The sequence below is a fragment of the Agelaius phoeniceus genome, chromosome 1 (genome assembly GCF_051311805.1).
Source record: "Agelaius phoeniceus isolate bAgePho1 chromosome 1, bAgePho1.hap1, whole genome shotgun sequence".
Classification (NCBI taxonomy): Eukaryota; Metazoa; Chordata; class Aves; order Passeriformes; family Icteridae; genus Agelaius; species Agelaius phoeniceus.
This window is the reverse complement of record NC_135265.1, coordinates 771963-785233: the sequence shown is the minus strand read 5'-3', so window position 1 is coordinate 785233 and position 13271 is coordinate 771963. Positions and strand designations below refer to the sequence as shown.

Genomic DNA, 13271 nt, shown 5'->3' with positions numbered 1-13271 from the left:
TAGGAACTGCAGTTTTGCACTGAATTAGGGGTTATATCCAGGGTTATTTTGTGGTGAATTTCATCTCCTGAGCTCCAGGCTTACAGGTATTGTCAGCCTAAGGGAAGGTAAAGATATTAAAAGCATAAAGAGATGTATTGGCAGAGAGCAGAGGATGTTGTACTGGGGGAGAGAGGAGTCCCTGTAAATATTTCTGTTTCTTTCCAAAAGAAACTGGAACCAGTTAAAAAACTCTAATGTTGTCCTCAGAAGAGTTGACAAATTCAGGTTTCCTTAAAACAGAAATTAAGCTAAAAGTCATTAGTCTGATTATTAATTTTGAACCTTTCCACTGAGTTTGTCCTGTTTAAAGCCTCAGGACTTACGGTTTTGTTCTTTTTGTACAACTGGAGGCTTTGGACCTGGACAGTGCTTCCATGTGAGTCTGTTCTTGATCTTACATGTGCCTCAGGACACAGAAATCCCCATTATTCTGGGTCTTGTATTTGAAGAGCTGGATTAAACCAGTCAAAAATGGATATTATGGTCTCTGGTTTGGCTGCCAGTCCCTGTTACCCGGGGATGTCACACCCAAATGTCACATAGTGCAGTGATCCATTTTAAATATTTCAATGTTTGGCTTTTGACTGGGTCATTTTCTTCTCCTGTGTCAGTATTCCCAGGAGAAATCATGGATGAGAAGATGTCCTACAAAGAGTTCCTGGATCGCAACGACACCTGGGCAGCAGAGGAGAGGGACCTGTGCTTCAAACCCATGGACATGGCTGGTAGGATGGCTCAGGAGCTGGAGCACCCTGATTTCAGCAGCTGGGGGACCTCATGGACTGCAGGCTGCATCCCTGAGGGGCTCCTGCTCCCCTCATGGCATCCCTGAGGGGTTCCTGCTCCCCTCATGGCATCCCTGAGGGGCTCCTGCTCCCCTCATGGCATCCCTGAGGGGCTCCTGCTCCCCTTATGGCATCCCTGAGGGGCTCCTGCTCCCCTCATGGGCTTCAGGCTCCATCCCTGAAGGGGCTCCTGCTCCCTTCATGGCACCCCTGAGGGGCTCCTGCTCCCCTCATTCATGGGCTGCAGGCTCCATCTCTAAGGGGCTCCTGCTCCTCTTATGGACTGCAGGCTCCATCCCTGAGGGGCTCCTGCTCCCTTCATGACATCCCTGAGGGGGCTCCTGCTCCCTTCATGACATCCCTGAGGGGCTCCTGCTCCCCTCAGTCATGGACTGCAGGCTCCATCTCTAAGGGGCTCCTGCTTCTCTTATGGACTGCAGGCTCCATCCCTGAGGGGGCTCCTGCTCCCCTCATGGACTGCAGGCTCCATCCCTGAGGGGGCTCCTGCTCCCCTCATGGCATCCCTGAGGGGCTCCTGCTCCCCTCATGGGCTGCAGACTCCATCCCTGAGCGGGCTCCTGCTCCCCTCATGGCCTTCAGCAGCCCCTGGACCCCCTGTGAGTTGGTTTTTGGTTTTGGGCCCAGCCCTGCTGAGGGGATCCCCCCAGGGGATGGTGGTGAGGGCATGGGGTGACCCCTCCGTGGTCATGCCAGCATGGTGGGTGGATGTGGCTGTGCTGCAGGGCAGGAGGCTCCAGGGGGATCAGCACAGGCTGGATCCACGGGCCAAGGGCCAGGTCCTGCCCTCAGGGCACCATCACCCCATGGAACCTCCAGGCTGGGCACAGGGGCTGGTGACAGCAGCTGGACACGAGCCTAGGGCAGGGATTGTCCCCTGTGCTGACCCTGCTGAGGGACCCCCTGGAACCCTGGGGGCAGCTCTGGGCCCCTCCAGCAGGAGAGCCCTGGAGGGGCTGGAGTGAGTCCAGGGAATGGAGCTGGGAAGGGGCTGGAGAATCCCTGAGGGAGCTGGGCAGGGGCTGCAGAATCCCTGAGGGAGCTGGGCAGGGGCTGCAGAATCCCTGAGGGAGCCGGGCAGGGGCTGCAGAATCCCTGAGGGAGCTGGGCAGGGGCTGCAGAATCCCTGAGGGAGCTGGGCAGGGGCTGCAGAATCCCTGAGGGAGCTGGGCAGGGGCTGGGGAATCCCTGAGGGAGCTGGGCAGGGGCTGGAGAATCCCTGAGGGAGCTGGGCAGGGGCTGCAGAATCCCTGAGGGAGCTGGGCAGGGGCTCAGCCTGGAGCAAAGGAGGCTCAGGGGGCCCTTGTGGCTCTGCACAGCTCCTGCCAGGAGGGCACAGCCGGGGGGGTCGGGCTGTGCTCCCAGGGAACAGGGACAGGAGCAGAGGGAGCGGCCTCAGGCTGGGCCAGGGCAGGCTCAGGGTGGAAATTGGGAAATTCCTTCACTCAAGAGAGGTTCAGTGTTGGCAGAGGCTGCCCAGGGCAGTGCTGAGCCCCCATCCTTGGAAGTGTTCAAAGCCCAAGCAGACTCAGCATTTTGTGATGTGTTCGGGGGTATTTGGTCAAAGGTTGGAGTTGATTGTCTTGGAACTCTTTTCCAACCCTAATAATTCTGGGATTCTATGCCCAGAGCAGGTGTTGGGGGACTCCTACAGCTGAGCTGCTGTGAGCACTGTGGGTTTCAGTGCAGATGTGTCCCTCTGACCTGCAGTGTCCCCAGGCAGTGCCTGTCCCTGTGTCACAGCCACACCTCTGCAGTTGCTGACACTGCTGAACACGAGCTGCACCTTGTGCAAATCAGCTCTGCACACCGATACACTTTCACCCAGCAGCTTCCCCTCCATTTTCTCTTTTTCCCCCTCATTTTTTTGAAATGAAATTGCTTGCTGGCTCCAGGAGAACCTGAGAAATGTGGGTCCTGCCCAGATTATCCCAGGCGATCAACCTGGGAAGATACAGGATAGAACTTCTTTTTTTTTTTTTTTTAATATATTTTCAAGTACTGTAGGCCTGCTTAGGGCATGATTTTCTTACTGACTGTAAAGAACCGATGTATTTTTACAAGGATAAGAAATGATGCATGGAAGAACTGGAAGAGCCACAAGTTTCTTGGGTTTTCCCTCCTGTTGCTGTGTGGGTGCAGGAATGGGATGTTGGTGTTGTTCTGCTCAAGAGCCAGATGTTACATTATTTGTTAATTAGGAACAATTTACATACCTGGCCTGGCACCCAGTGTTCTTTTGACCTGAATAATATGAATATTTTAGTTTATTTGTTGCATGAAACCACATTTCTTTAGGTTTCATGTCCTTGAGTGTCTTGCACACCTGTGCAGGCACCACATAAAGTTCAGGATCAGTGTCCCCTGTGTTGCTCTTCCAGTTGAATATAAATGAGATTCTGCTTAGAGCTCCCATCATGGAGCAGAGATCAGACTCAGAGAAATAATTTGATTTATTCAATATTGATGTGCCACTCTTTGGAAAAAATGGGAGGATGATTTCCCTCCCAAAGAGAGGATTCTCTGGCCAGTGGTGTAAAGGATCTCCCGACCACCATCCCTGTAATTCCTTGTTCCTTGGGGAGAAAGAGGGGAAATTTCAGCTCTCCCACTCCTCCCCTTTTCCCTCTGGAGCAGAGGTGGGTTGGCCCAGAGATCTGAGCAGCCCATTTTTTCCACACCATCCAACTTCTGGGCAAAGAGGGAACATCAGCAAGATCTCCTGTAGTTTTAAATTGCTTTCAGTCATGCTGGTTTTTTCCCCTTGTTTTTTGGGGTTGGTTTTTTAACTGGAAAGAAGGCAGTTGTTCAGACCAGGCAATACTGTTGTAAACAGCTCAAAATCAAAATATTCTGCACGTTGCTCTGAGGCAAGATGTTGTCTTGGCATCTCAAATAATCTGACAGGTTTATAAAGGAATTCACTCAGCTCACCTGAGCTTGACATCCCAGCCCACTGTGGGCATGGGAACAGTTCAGGCTGGGCTCTCAGCCCTTCAGGGAACACTTCTGGCATGAAAATGAGCCAGAGCCCACAGCCAAATCCCCCTGAGCTGGGTTTAACTGGAGGAAATCCAAGTGTCTGGAATAGGGCGCTCACCTGGAGAGGAGAGGGCTCCAGGGAGAGCTCAGAGCCCCTTGCAGGGCCTGAAGGGGCTTCAGGAGAGCTGGAGAGGGACTGGGGACAAGGCCTGGAGGGACAGGACACAGGGAATGGCTCCCACTGCCAGAGGGCAGGGGTGACAGGGACTTAAAGCCCACCCAGTGCCACCCCTGCCATGGCAGGGACACCTCCCACTGTCCCAGGCTGCTCCAAGCCCTGTCCAGCCTGGCCTGGGACACTGCCAGGGATCCAGGGACAGTCTGCCTGGGACACTGGGGGATGTTTCAGTGTCCCAGTGACTTGGTTAAAGTACCAGTCCATCACCCCAGTTCATACTGGGGTGCAGCTCCTGGCTGGGAGAGCTCAGAGATCCCACACCTTCCCCTGCTCTAGGCTGAGCTGAGCCCAGCCCGTGCTCCTGACTCAGATTCATGGGCTGTGTCCATCAGGGCAGGTGGCTCCTCCTGGAGGGGAGGGCACAGTTTCTCCAGGAACAGTCATGGTCCCCTTTCCCCATGAATCAGCCTGAGCAACTGAGGGTGTAAATTCTAACTGGGAAAGGGTTTGCTCCAAAAGCAGCCTTTCCTTGGAAGTGCAGCCTTGGAACCTGCTGCATCTCCACCCTCTTGTTCCAATGGTGCTCCCTGTCCCCTGTGTGGTGTCCCTGTCACCCTGAGTGCTGACCCTGCCTGCCTGTGTCTCTGCCAGACCCCTTCAGTGTGCACAGAGGGGAGAACCTGCCCGAGCTGTCCTTCCCCACGGACATGAGGAGCGCGCCGCTGTTCCCGGGCCACCACGCCGACGCTGCCAGGGACATCCTTGGTGAGCTGCCCTGCACAGCCCTCCCCAGCTGCCAGCTGGGCACTGCTCTCTCTTGTCTTTCTTGTGCTGAAAATTCAGGCTGATGTTGGAACCCCAGGACGTTGATTGAAGGTTCATTTTCATGTACTGAAAATTCAGGTTGATGTTGGAACCCATTTCTACCTTTCTTAGTAGAAAGGTAGAACTAAAATACATTCTAAGAGTTAAAAAAGGCCTTGAACCTGGTGCTCTTGGTGCCTTCTCTTTGTACACTAAGTCTGAGATGTAGATGGTGTGCAGAATTTGGATAAGAGAAAAATAAACAACCTGAAGACCAAAAAAACCAAAAGTCCCATCCATCTCTCAATCCTGGCACAGAACTTTTTAGGGGTCTCCCCATCAGGGGATCCACAAGGGAGGTTTCCACAGCTGTAAATTCACAGGCCCTTTTTTTCCCCTGCTCTTGTTTTGATGGCTAAAACCCAGATACTCAGGAGCTGTTGCTGCAAAGTGCTCTTCAGGATTTCAGCTCTTGGATTATTATATCAATATTGGATTATTAAGGGATTACCAGCTGGAATTCATGGGAGCAGAAGCAGAAAGCCAAAGAAAATAATTTGCCTGTGTTTACTCACTTAAACCTTGTCAGAAGGTTCTGTTAAATACAGAATTGATGGTTTGTGATGCAGAACTAACATTTGATGCAGATTTATCTGAACTGCTGCTGTGCAGAACAGTCCAAGTGTGGTAGGACTTGAAATTTAGGAGAGGAGTCATTAGGGCTGGTGATTAACAAAAGTTTTGTTATTTCCTTAGCTCCACATGGATCCATGATGGGACCTGAACAACCTTTCCTGGGGTCCCTCTATTCCCCTGCAGAGGCTCTGGACCCATCAGCCTTCATGGGCCTCGAGTCAGGCACAGAATTCCTGCCAGGAAAAGCAGGTGAGAAGCAAATGTTTCCTCTGACTGGCTGGGTTTGGAGGGTTTGCAGCTGGGAAATCCCACTTTACGAGTCCTAAAGAATCTTGGTGGGGAATTGATACATAAAATGAGTCAAGATTGGACTGTTTCCTCTTGGCATGGACAGCTGTTGGTTCAGGGGAGTGCTCTGCTTGTGAGGCCCTGGCACAGCCAGAGCAGCTGTGGCTGCCCCTGCATCCCTGGCAGTGCCCAAGGCCAGGCTGGAGGAGGCTTGGAGCAGCCTGGGACAGTGGGAGGTGTCCCTGCCCATGAGATGAGCTTTAAGGTCCCTTCCAGCCCAAACCACGCTGGGATTCTACATTAGGAGGTCACAGAAAGGTTGAGGTTGGAACTTTTCCAGCCCCCCTGCTTAGGCAGGGCTACCCAGAGCCACTTGCCCAAGAGAACTGAGGAAAGAAACTCCTCTTTTGGCTCCTGGGGTCAGTGCTGAGTGTAACTCTTGTCTGATGGGAGCTCTCACTCCCAATAATCCTGGGAGAACAGAGGTTCTGCTGACTCTTGTAGAGGGAATTGAAATTCCCTGAGGATGAACCCCAAACCCAGCAGAGTCAAACCTTCCCCTGGGAAATCAAAGCCCTGTGGGGTCAGGGCAGGACTCAGTGTGTTTGTTTCCCACAGCCCCTGAAGAATACTGGATGGGAGCTCAGCAGGACATGAAGGGACCAGATACCTCTTACTTTGTTGAGCCACCAGGTAAAAACTAGCTGTGAGCTGATCTGCAGGAAGTGTTGGCAGAGAGCTCCTGAGCAGCAGAACCAGCTCCTCTCCTTGTCTGCCTCCTCAAGGGACACCAGGCTGGGACAGAGCCATGTGGGAGCTGGCCAAGGACAGCACTGCTTCTGCTGCTCACATCAGTTTAGAATGGAAATGAGTCTTTGAGGAGTGGGAATGGCTTTAAACTGAAAGGGAGTGGGGTTGGATGGGATATTGGGAAGGAATTCCTGGCTGGAGGGTGGGCAGGCCCTGGCACAGGGTGCCCACAGCAGCTGTGGCTGCCCCTGGATCCCTGGCAGTGTCCCAGGCCAGGCTGGACACTGGGGCTGGGAGCAGCCTGGGACAGTGGGAGGTGTCCCTGCCATGGCACGGGTGGGATTGGATGATCCTGAAGGTCCCTTCCCACCCAAACCTTTCTGGGATTTTACAATTACCTTTAAATCCTGGTGGTCACAGATAAATCTTTGAAGCTCCACTGGAGCATTATCCCACTGGGAATTTGTGTGCATTACAAAACTTGACCCATAATGGGATCTTTATTTCTGTGAAGAAGCTGAGAACAGTTTCACCCTGGTCATGGGTAGGAAGTGTTTCTGGAACTGGGAGGGTTTGTAGCACAACCCTCCCCAGCTTTGCCACTTCTCCCGGGATTCAAGAGTTTTCCTGGGTGTTGCACAAATTACTTCCCTGAGAGTGGGCAATCAGAGCTGATTCTCTGTGAGCTGAGGGGGATTCCCTCCCTGGGCTGGCTGAGGCAGCACCTGGGGGTGTCCCCCCATCCCAGCAGCTCCATGATCCGAGGCCTCTCCAGGAGCTGATCCCAGCTGCTTCTGTTGGCAGTGCCCCCTGCAGCCACAGAAGCCATAAGGACGAGCCTGCCCGAGAGCCCCACGGCAGCAGCAGCCCCTGGGAGCCTTCCTGCCTCAGCCCCTGCCCTGCCAGCAGAGGCTGCAGCCACTGAGGGAGCCAAGGCTGCAGCTCCAGGTGAGTCCTGCGGCCTGGAGGGGGCAGAGGGTGGGAGAGCATGGAATTGCCTCTCCTGGGGGAAACACAGCGAGGTGGGAACAGATCTGCTGTGCCTGCAGGTGAGGGAGGAGCAGCAAACCTGCTCACTTGTGTCCCAGTCCAGGAGCTGATTCCGTGGCTCTTTGCTGTCTCCACAGTTGAGCTCCAGGAAAATCCCAAGGCTGTGGTACAGCAGAGGGAGGGAATGGTTTAGGGGGGAAAGCCCCTGAGGTCACCAGGTCCAACCCTTCCCCAGCACTGCCAAGGCCACCCCTGACCCATGGCCCCAGGTGCCAGATCTACTCACAAGGACCTCTAACCTGTCCTTTTTAAAAAATTCTCTTTAAAAAAAAAACATTTTTAACGTATTTATACACAGACTCATAGTGCCAGTTGTTGTCCAGTTTCCTAATACTTCATCCCACTCGTTTTCCTAATTCTCCAGGAATCATCCATACTGCTTTTAATATCTATCTATTTACAGTCTTATTCACATGTAAAATCACAATCTTTACGTTTTCTTTTGGAGAAGATCATGATACCACTTAAAAAACCCACAACAAAGTCAAACCCAAATGAGGGCTGGTGCATGATGGATCCTTTTGGTTTGGTTCACTAAAATACTTGTTTTATCTAAATGGATCCTTAAATACCATTTTACAAGTGACTTTTTAGATTTTCCTATTTCTTTCTGACTTCAGTTTAAGTATCTAAATTAGATTTCATACATTTTCCACTGGTTGGGGAGGATATTTTTAGATGTGACTCAAAAAATCAGTAGAAATGTTGTTTTTTGGTCGTCAGCAATAGAAGGGAGATGTTCAGGGCACTGAGCTGCAGGACACAGAGGGTGGGCAGAGCTTGGGGCTGTCGAGATGAGGAGCTGCAGCAGAGAGATCCAGTGCTTCTGGCACTGATCATTTGGAAAAGCTTGCCTCTGGACAGCTGAAACATTAAACAAAAACTGACTGAAAAACCTCCTTCAAGGGGATTTAGGCAAATAGGAGCTTAAATGCAGAGGTTTGATTGTGCTGTGAAGTGACAAATGTTGGTTTGTAGCTACCAGCTCAGTGTTAGGAGATACTGTGTGAAAAATGAACGAGGCCAATTTGAAGGAATAGAGGGAATTTGTGATTCATGGGAGGATTTTGTGTCAGAAGTGCCAGAGCTCCTGCTCGAGCACCAACCAAACCCCACCACCAGCACAAACCATGTTTACAATGAAGTGTGTGGCTTTGGAGTGTATCAGGACTTTTCCTGCTCTTGGAAAACCTGCTGGGCTTACACAGGTGATCCCACTGCATTTTCTGTGTCCTGCAGGAGAGGGAAAAGGAGCTTTCCCAGGGAGCTTCCAGCTGTGGCTGCTGGAAGTGTCCCAGGCTAGGATAGAGTAACCTGGCATGGTGGGAAGTGTCCCTGCCAGGAGAAGGGAGTGGGACTGGAACTGGGGCATCTTGAAGGTGCCTTGCAGCTCCAGCCATGCTGGGGCTCTGCTGGAATGTGCTCCTGGCAGAGCATCCAGCAGCTCTGGCCCCCTGCCAGCTGTTTGGCATCAGGGAGCTTTGGCACAGGAGCAATCCATGCTGCTGGAGCAGATGGGAGCCCCTCTGCACACAGGGGTGCACACAGGGCACGGGGGCTGCAGCAGGAGAAGCTCTGGCACAGGCAGCAGTGGGTAAGGATGGAACACCTGGGGAGGAGGTGGTGCTGAAAGGCAGGAGGAGACAGGGAGGGAGCCCTGGTGTTCCCCATGCACAAAGCAGCAGGTCTGGAGTTTCCATGGGGTTCTCCCTGACCTGTGGTGCCCGTGTCCCTGCCAGGTGCAGCCTCTGTTTCCACCAGCGACACCGCATCCCTTCCTGCAGACAAAGCTGGGGCTGGCCCTGCTGGAGACACCAAAGCTCCCCAGAGCCCTGCAGCAGCAGCAGCAGCAGCAGCAGCAGCAGCCAGCCCTTTCCAGGCCACAGATGGGGGCTTTGCTCCTGCACCTGAAGCCAGCCCTGCCAAAGGTGTCAATGACGTGTCCACCCCGGGGACAGAGCTCGGCTTCGCCCCGGCAGCAGATGCTGGATCCCACCATGGGGTGGATGTGGGGTTTGCTCCAGCAGCAGGGGTGGAGTCCCACCAGGCCATGGATTTCAGATTTGCCCCAGCAGCAGATGTGGAGTCCCACCAGGCCATGGATTTCGGATTTGCCCCAGCAGCAGATGTGGAGTCCCACCAGAACGTGGATTTGGGGTTTGCTCCAGCAGTAGGTGTGGAATCTCATCAGAACATGGATTTGGGATTTGCTCCAGCAGCAGGTGTGGAATCTCACCAGAACATGGATTTGGGATTTGCTCCAGCAGCAGGTGTGGAGTCCCACCAGAACATGGATTTGGGGTTTGCCCCAGCAGCAGACACAGAACCTCACCATACCTTGGATTTGGGATTTGCTCCAGCAGCAGATAACAAAGCTCAGCACGTTATGGGCTCTGAGTTTGGCCCAGCAGCAGATGCAGAATTTGCCCCAGCAGCAGAAGTCAACCATCACCATGGCCTGGATTCTGGGTTTGCTCCTGCATCTCCAGCCAAGCCTGACCCTGCTGTGGATGGTGGGAACGTGGCAGCTCAGCCTGGCCCTGCAGCTGCCCCCAGCAGTGCTGTGTCTGGGGAGCTGCTGACATCTGAGGCTGCCCTTCAGCAGGACAAGGCTCCTGCAGGTGAGTGTGCCCAAATCCCAGAACCCCAGTCATGGGTAATTCAGGTTGGAAAAGGCCTCTGAGGTCAGGGAGCCCAGTATTGGTTGGCTTTGGGTGAAGCACCTTGAGGAGAGCTCAGCTCTGCTCTCAGGAGACACAGAAAATGCATCACAGGGTTTCTTCACTTACAAAACATAAAACTAGAGGTTTTTAATGATTTTTAAATTGTCATTTGCTATTCTGAGCAGTGCTGAGTGGTCTGAGGACAGCCATGGGGAGGTGCTGGCTCATCCCTGCTGGTGCTTGGCTCTGTGTCACCACCACCCTCAGCTCTCCCTGCAATCTCCCAGATCCTGTGGGACACAGAGCTGACAAACAGAGGTTCTTGAAAACAATTTCTGAAGAGCCTAAAAGGCTTAGTTGATAATTCTGGGACCTTTCCTTGGCATGCCTGTAGGTGCTGAATGCTGGGAAGGGCGTGTTTGGTTTTCCATGTGCAGGTTGCTGTGCTGTGTGGATTTCTCCAGGGACACCATCCCTCTGGAGAGAAAACTGCTCTCCAAAATTTTATTTATTTTATAGTTATATTACTAAAATGCAGCAAGCAGCCCTGGGCAGAGGCAGCATATGTGGATTGGTTGTGGATGGGGTTGGAGTGAGATATTTTTTCTTACCTTCTAATACTCTTTGGTTTAATGATGAGGATAAATTTCAAGAGAGAAGTTTTAACAAAAAAAACCAACAACCCAATAGAATGTAGAGACTGAGAGGCCCAGGTGAGTGAATGAAAGAGGAAGTGCAAGACAATGCAGGAAGGTAGAAAGATCCTAAAAGTCAGGTTTTGAAAGTGAGGAAACCCTTCAGTTCCTTACAGAAGATAAAAAATTAAGCGAGGGAGTGAATTTTATCTAATTTAATCTGATCTATATTTAAAACCAGGAATTTTTACTCTTTCGCATTCGATTTACAGAAGCAACAGCAAAGGTGGAGGCGGAATCCAAAGTCGCAGAAGTTTGTGTGGATCACTCAGAGGAGATGAAGGACAGGAAACCTCCCCCGAGCCCCCGGGAGGAGGAAATTCCCGGGAAAAGCAAGCAGCCCCCGGAGGCAGCAGGTGGGAAATGCAGCCAGGGCACAGCTCTGGCCCCGGCAGGCAGGGCCAGGCTCCAGAGTGCAGCCCCAGCAGGTTTCAGTGCCTGCTGACACAGGGCACAGTCACAGGCCTTGTCCTTTCCTTCCCCCGGCACGGCTGTTGTACCAAGGCCTGTCATCATTTCCCTTTCTATTTAAAATTTAAATAAAATTAATTACAGAGAGAACTGCTCTCCCTTGTAATTATGCCTTACAAATGAAAACTGGCTGTAATTATGCAGAGTGAGGAATGTTGTGGTGGCTGTGTGGATGTATTGGAAGGTATAGATGAATACAAGATGATCAGCATTAGCCAGGGACTCCAGGCTGATAATGGAGCTCATTCTGGATTTGAATTCCCAGTGGGAAGCTGGGATAGTCTGAACTGGGCTGATTACAAAGAGGAAAAAACCCAAACAAACCCTCACCCTGTGCTTAAAAGCCCTGAAACAGCCCCTGCTTCGTGTTCTACCCCCACCTTGGCATCTGCCAGGTATAAAAGTGCTGCTGAAATGGGATTGTGAGGGGATGAACCAGCCATGTCTCATAAACCTCATTCCTGTTAAACACAAAATTAACCCCTTTGCAAGGGCTGGGGTTTAGCTGCAGGCTGCCTCACTCCTGAGACCTGAAGCTTTCTGTTCCTGTCTTTCATGTTCCAGCTGAGGCAAAAGAAGCACTAGAAAATAAAGACCTTCCAGAAAAATCTGCTCCTGCTGAGAATGGTGAGACACAGAAGGAGGAGGCTGAGCACAACCACGTACAACACACAGAACCTCAGGAAGGGAAAACCCTGCAGGAGCCCACAGGTAGGACAGAAATCATAACATAAAAAATAATTCCATTTCCTCATGGAAGCCTCCTCTGGGAACTCATCACCTTCTGCTCCTGGCTGTGGGGCCCCCTGGGCCAGCAGAAATGTCTTTGTGTGGCTCTCAGTGCTCCTGGTGCTGGGCTCACCCTTCCCCTCGGATCCCTGCCCTCTCCAAGGCTCTTTCCCCTCACATTCAAACTAAAAGCCCAAATCCCTGTGCTCTGAGTGCTTTATCACTGGGACTGGCTCACAGCTGTGCTGGGGGATTGCAGAGCTCCCATCTCTGCCATCAGCACTGGCTTTTATTTTGGTGTTGCAAAGGACTGGTAATTCTCATGAGGATATTCCCAGGGAGGATCTCCTTCCCAACCGAGCTGTGCAATTGCCAAAGGAAGATGTGATTTTCTCCTGCTCCACTGACCCAGCCTCCAGAGGGGCTGGTGCTGCTCACACTTGGTGTGGAGGAGGATTTGTGGGCCAGGGCTGAGTGACAAACAACTGCTGCTCTGCTCGCCCCTGAGGCATCCCCAGGGACACAGCAGGTGACCCTGGCACAGAGGCTCTGCCTCCCCCTGCTTCCTCCCTGGCTGCTGGGGAAACTTGGCTCTCTTGCCCCGATCTCTCTTCCCATCTTCCCACTAAACTTCTGTTTTCCCACTCTGGAAGGATGCCAGCTAGAGATATAAAAAGGCTCTCTCTGATCTTGTCTTGCTGAGACAAAATGGATCCTTAATGCATTTTTAAAAAGCAATGGCATGTCCTTGCAAGAACTGGTGCTTTTTGGTGGGGTAAGAGCCTGTGTCAGACTTGTGTTTAAATAGCACTGGTGGACGGATTTGGGGTAGATCACACAGGTGTTGGGGTAAATACCTACCCCAGCCCTCCTGAGGTGGCTCTGGTGTGGTTCCAGTGGGAAATCCTGCCTGTAGGGCCTGTTTGAGAGGGCTGCAGCCACATAGAGAATATATTTATTATTTCTTTTATCAAGCAAATAGTGGCCTCGATGTTTGAGCAGGCTTCCTGTATTCCAGGTCTTTCCACTGCACAAGTCAGGCAAGCTCCCAAATCCAGGGACCGTGGGTTTGGCAGAGCAAAACCTGCCCCAGTGCCTCTCACAGATGTGCCAGAGGAGCATCCTGTAGGTGTCCCACAGCAGAAGAGTCCTGAGCCCAGAGCAGACCCCTGTTCCACAG

The 13271-nt window shown here is 52.2% G+C and overlaps 1 protein-coding gene across 6 annotated transcripts in view; it reads left to right on the top strand.

Moving 5' to 3' along the window:
• The window catches only part of MAP4 (microtubule associated protein 4), a 152438-nt gene that overhangs the window by 85647 nt on the left and 53520 nt on the right, over window positions 1-13271 (top strand). For all 6 annotated transcript variants that reach the window (XM_077179421.1, XM_077179393.1, XM_077179312.1 and 3 more), the window contains 8 exons: window positions 654-767; window positions 4657-4770; window positions 5566-5694; window positions 6352-6426; window positions 7288-7431; window positions 9273-10154; window positions 11104-11247; window positions 11927-12073. In XM_077179421.1, the coding sequence (XP_077035536.1) occupies window positions 654-767; window positions 4657-4770; window positions 5566-5694; window positions 6352-6426; window positions 7288-7431; window positions 9273-10154; window positions 11104-11247; window positions 11927-12073 (1749 nt within the window). The remainder of the gene's footprint in view (window positions 1-653; window positions 768-4656; window positions 4771-5565; window positions 5695-6351; window positions 6427-7287; window positions 7432-9272; window positions 10155-11103; window positions 11248-11926; window positions 12074-13271) is intronic.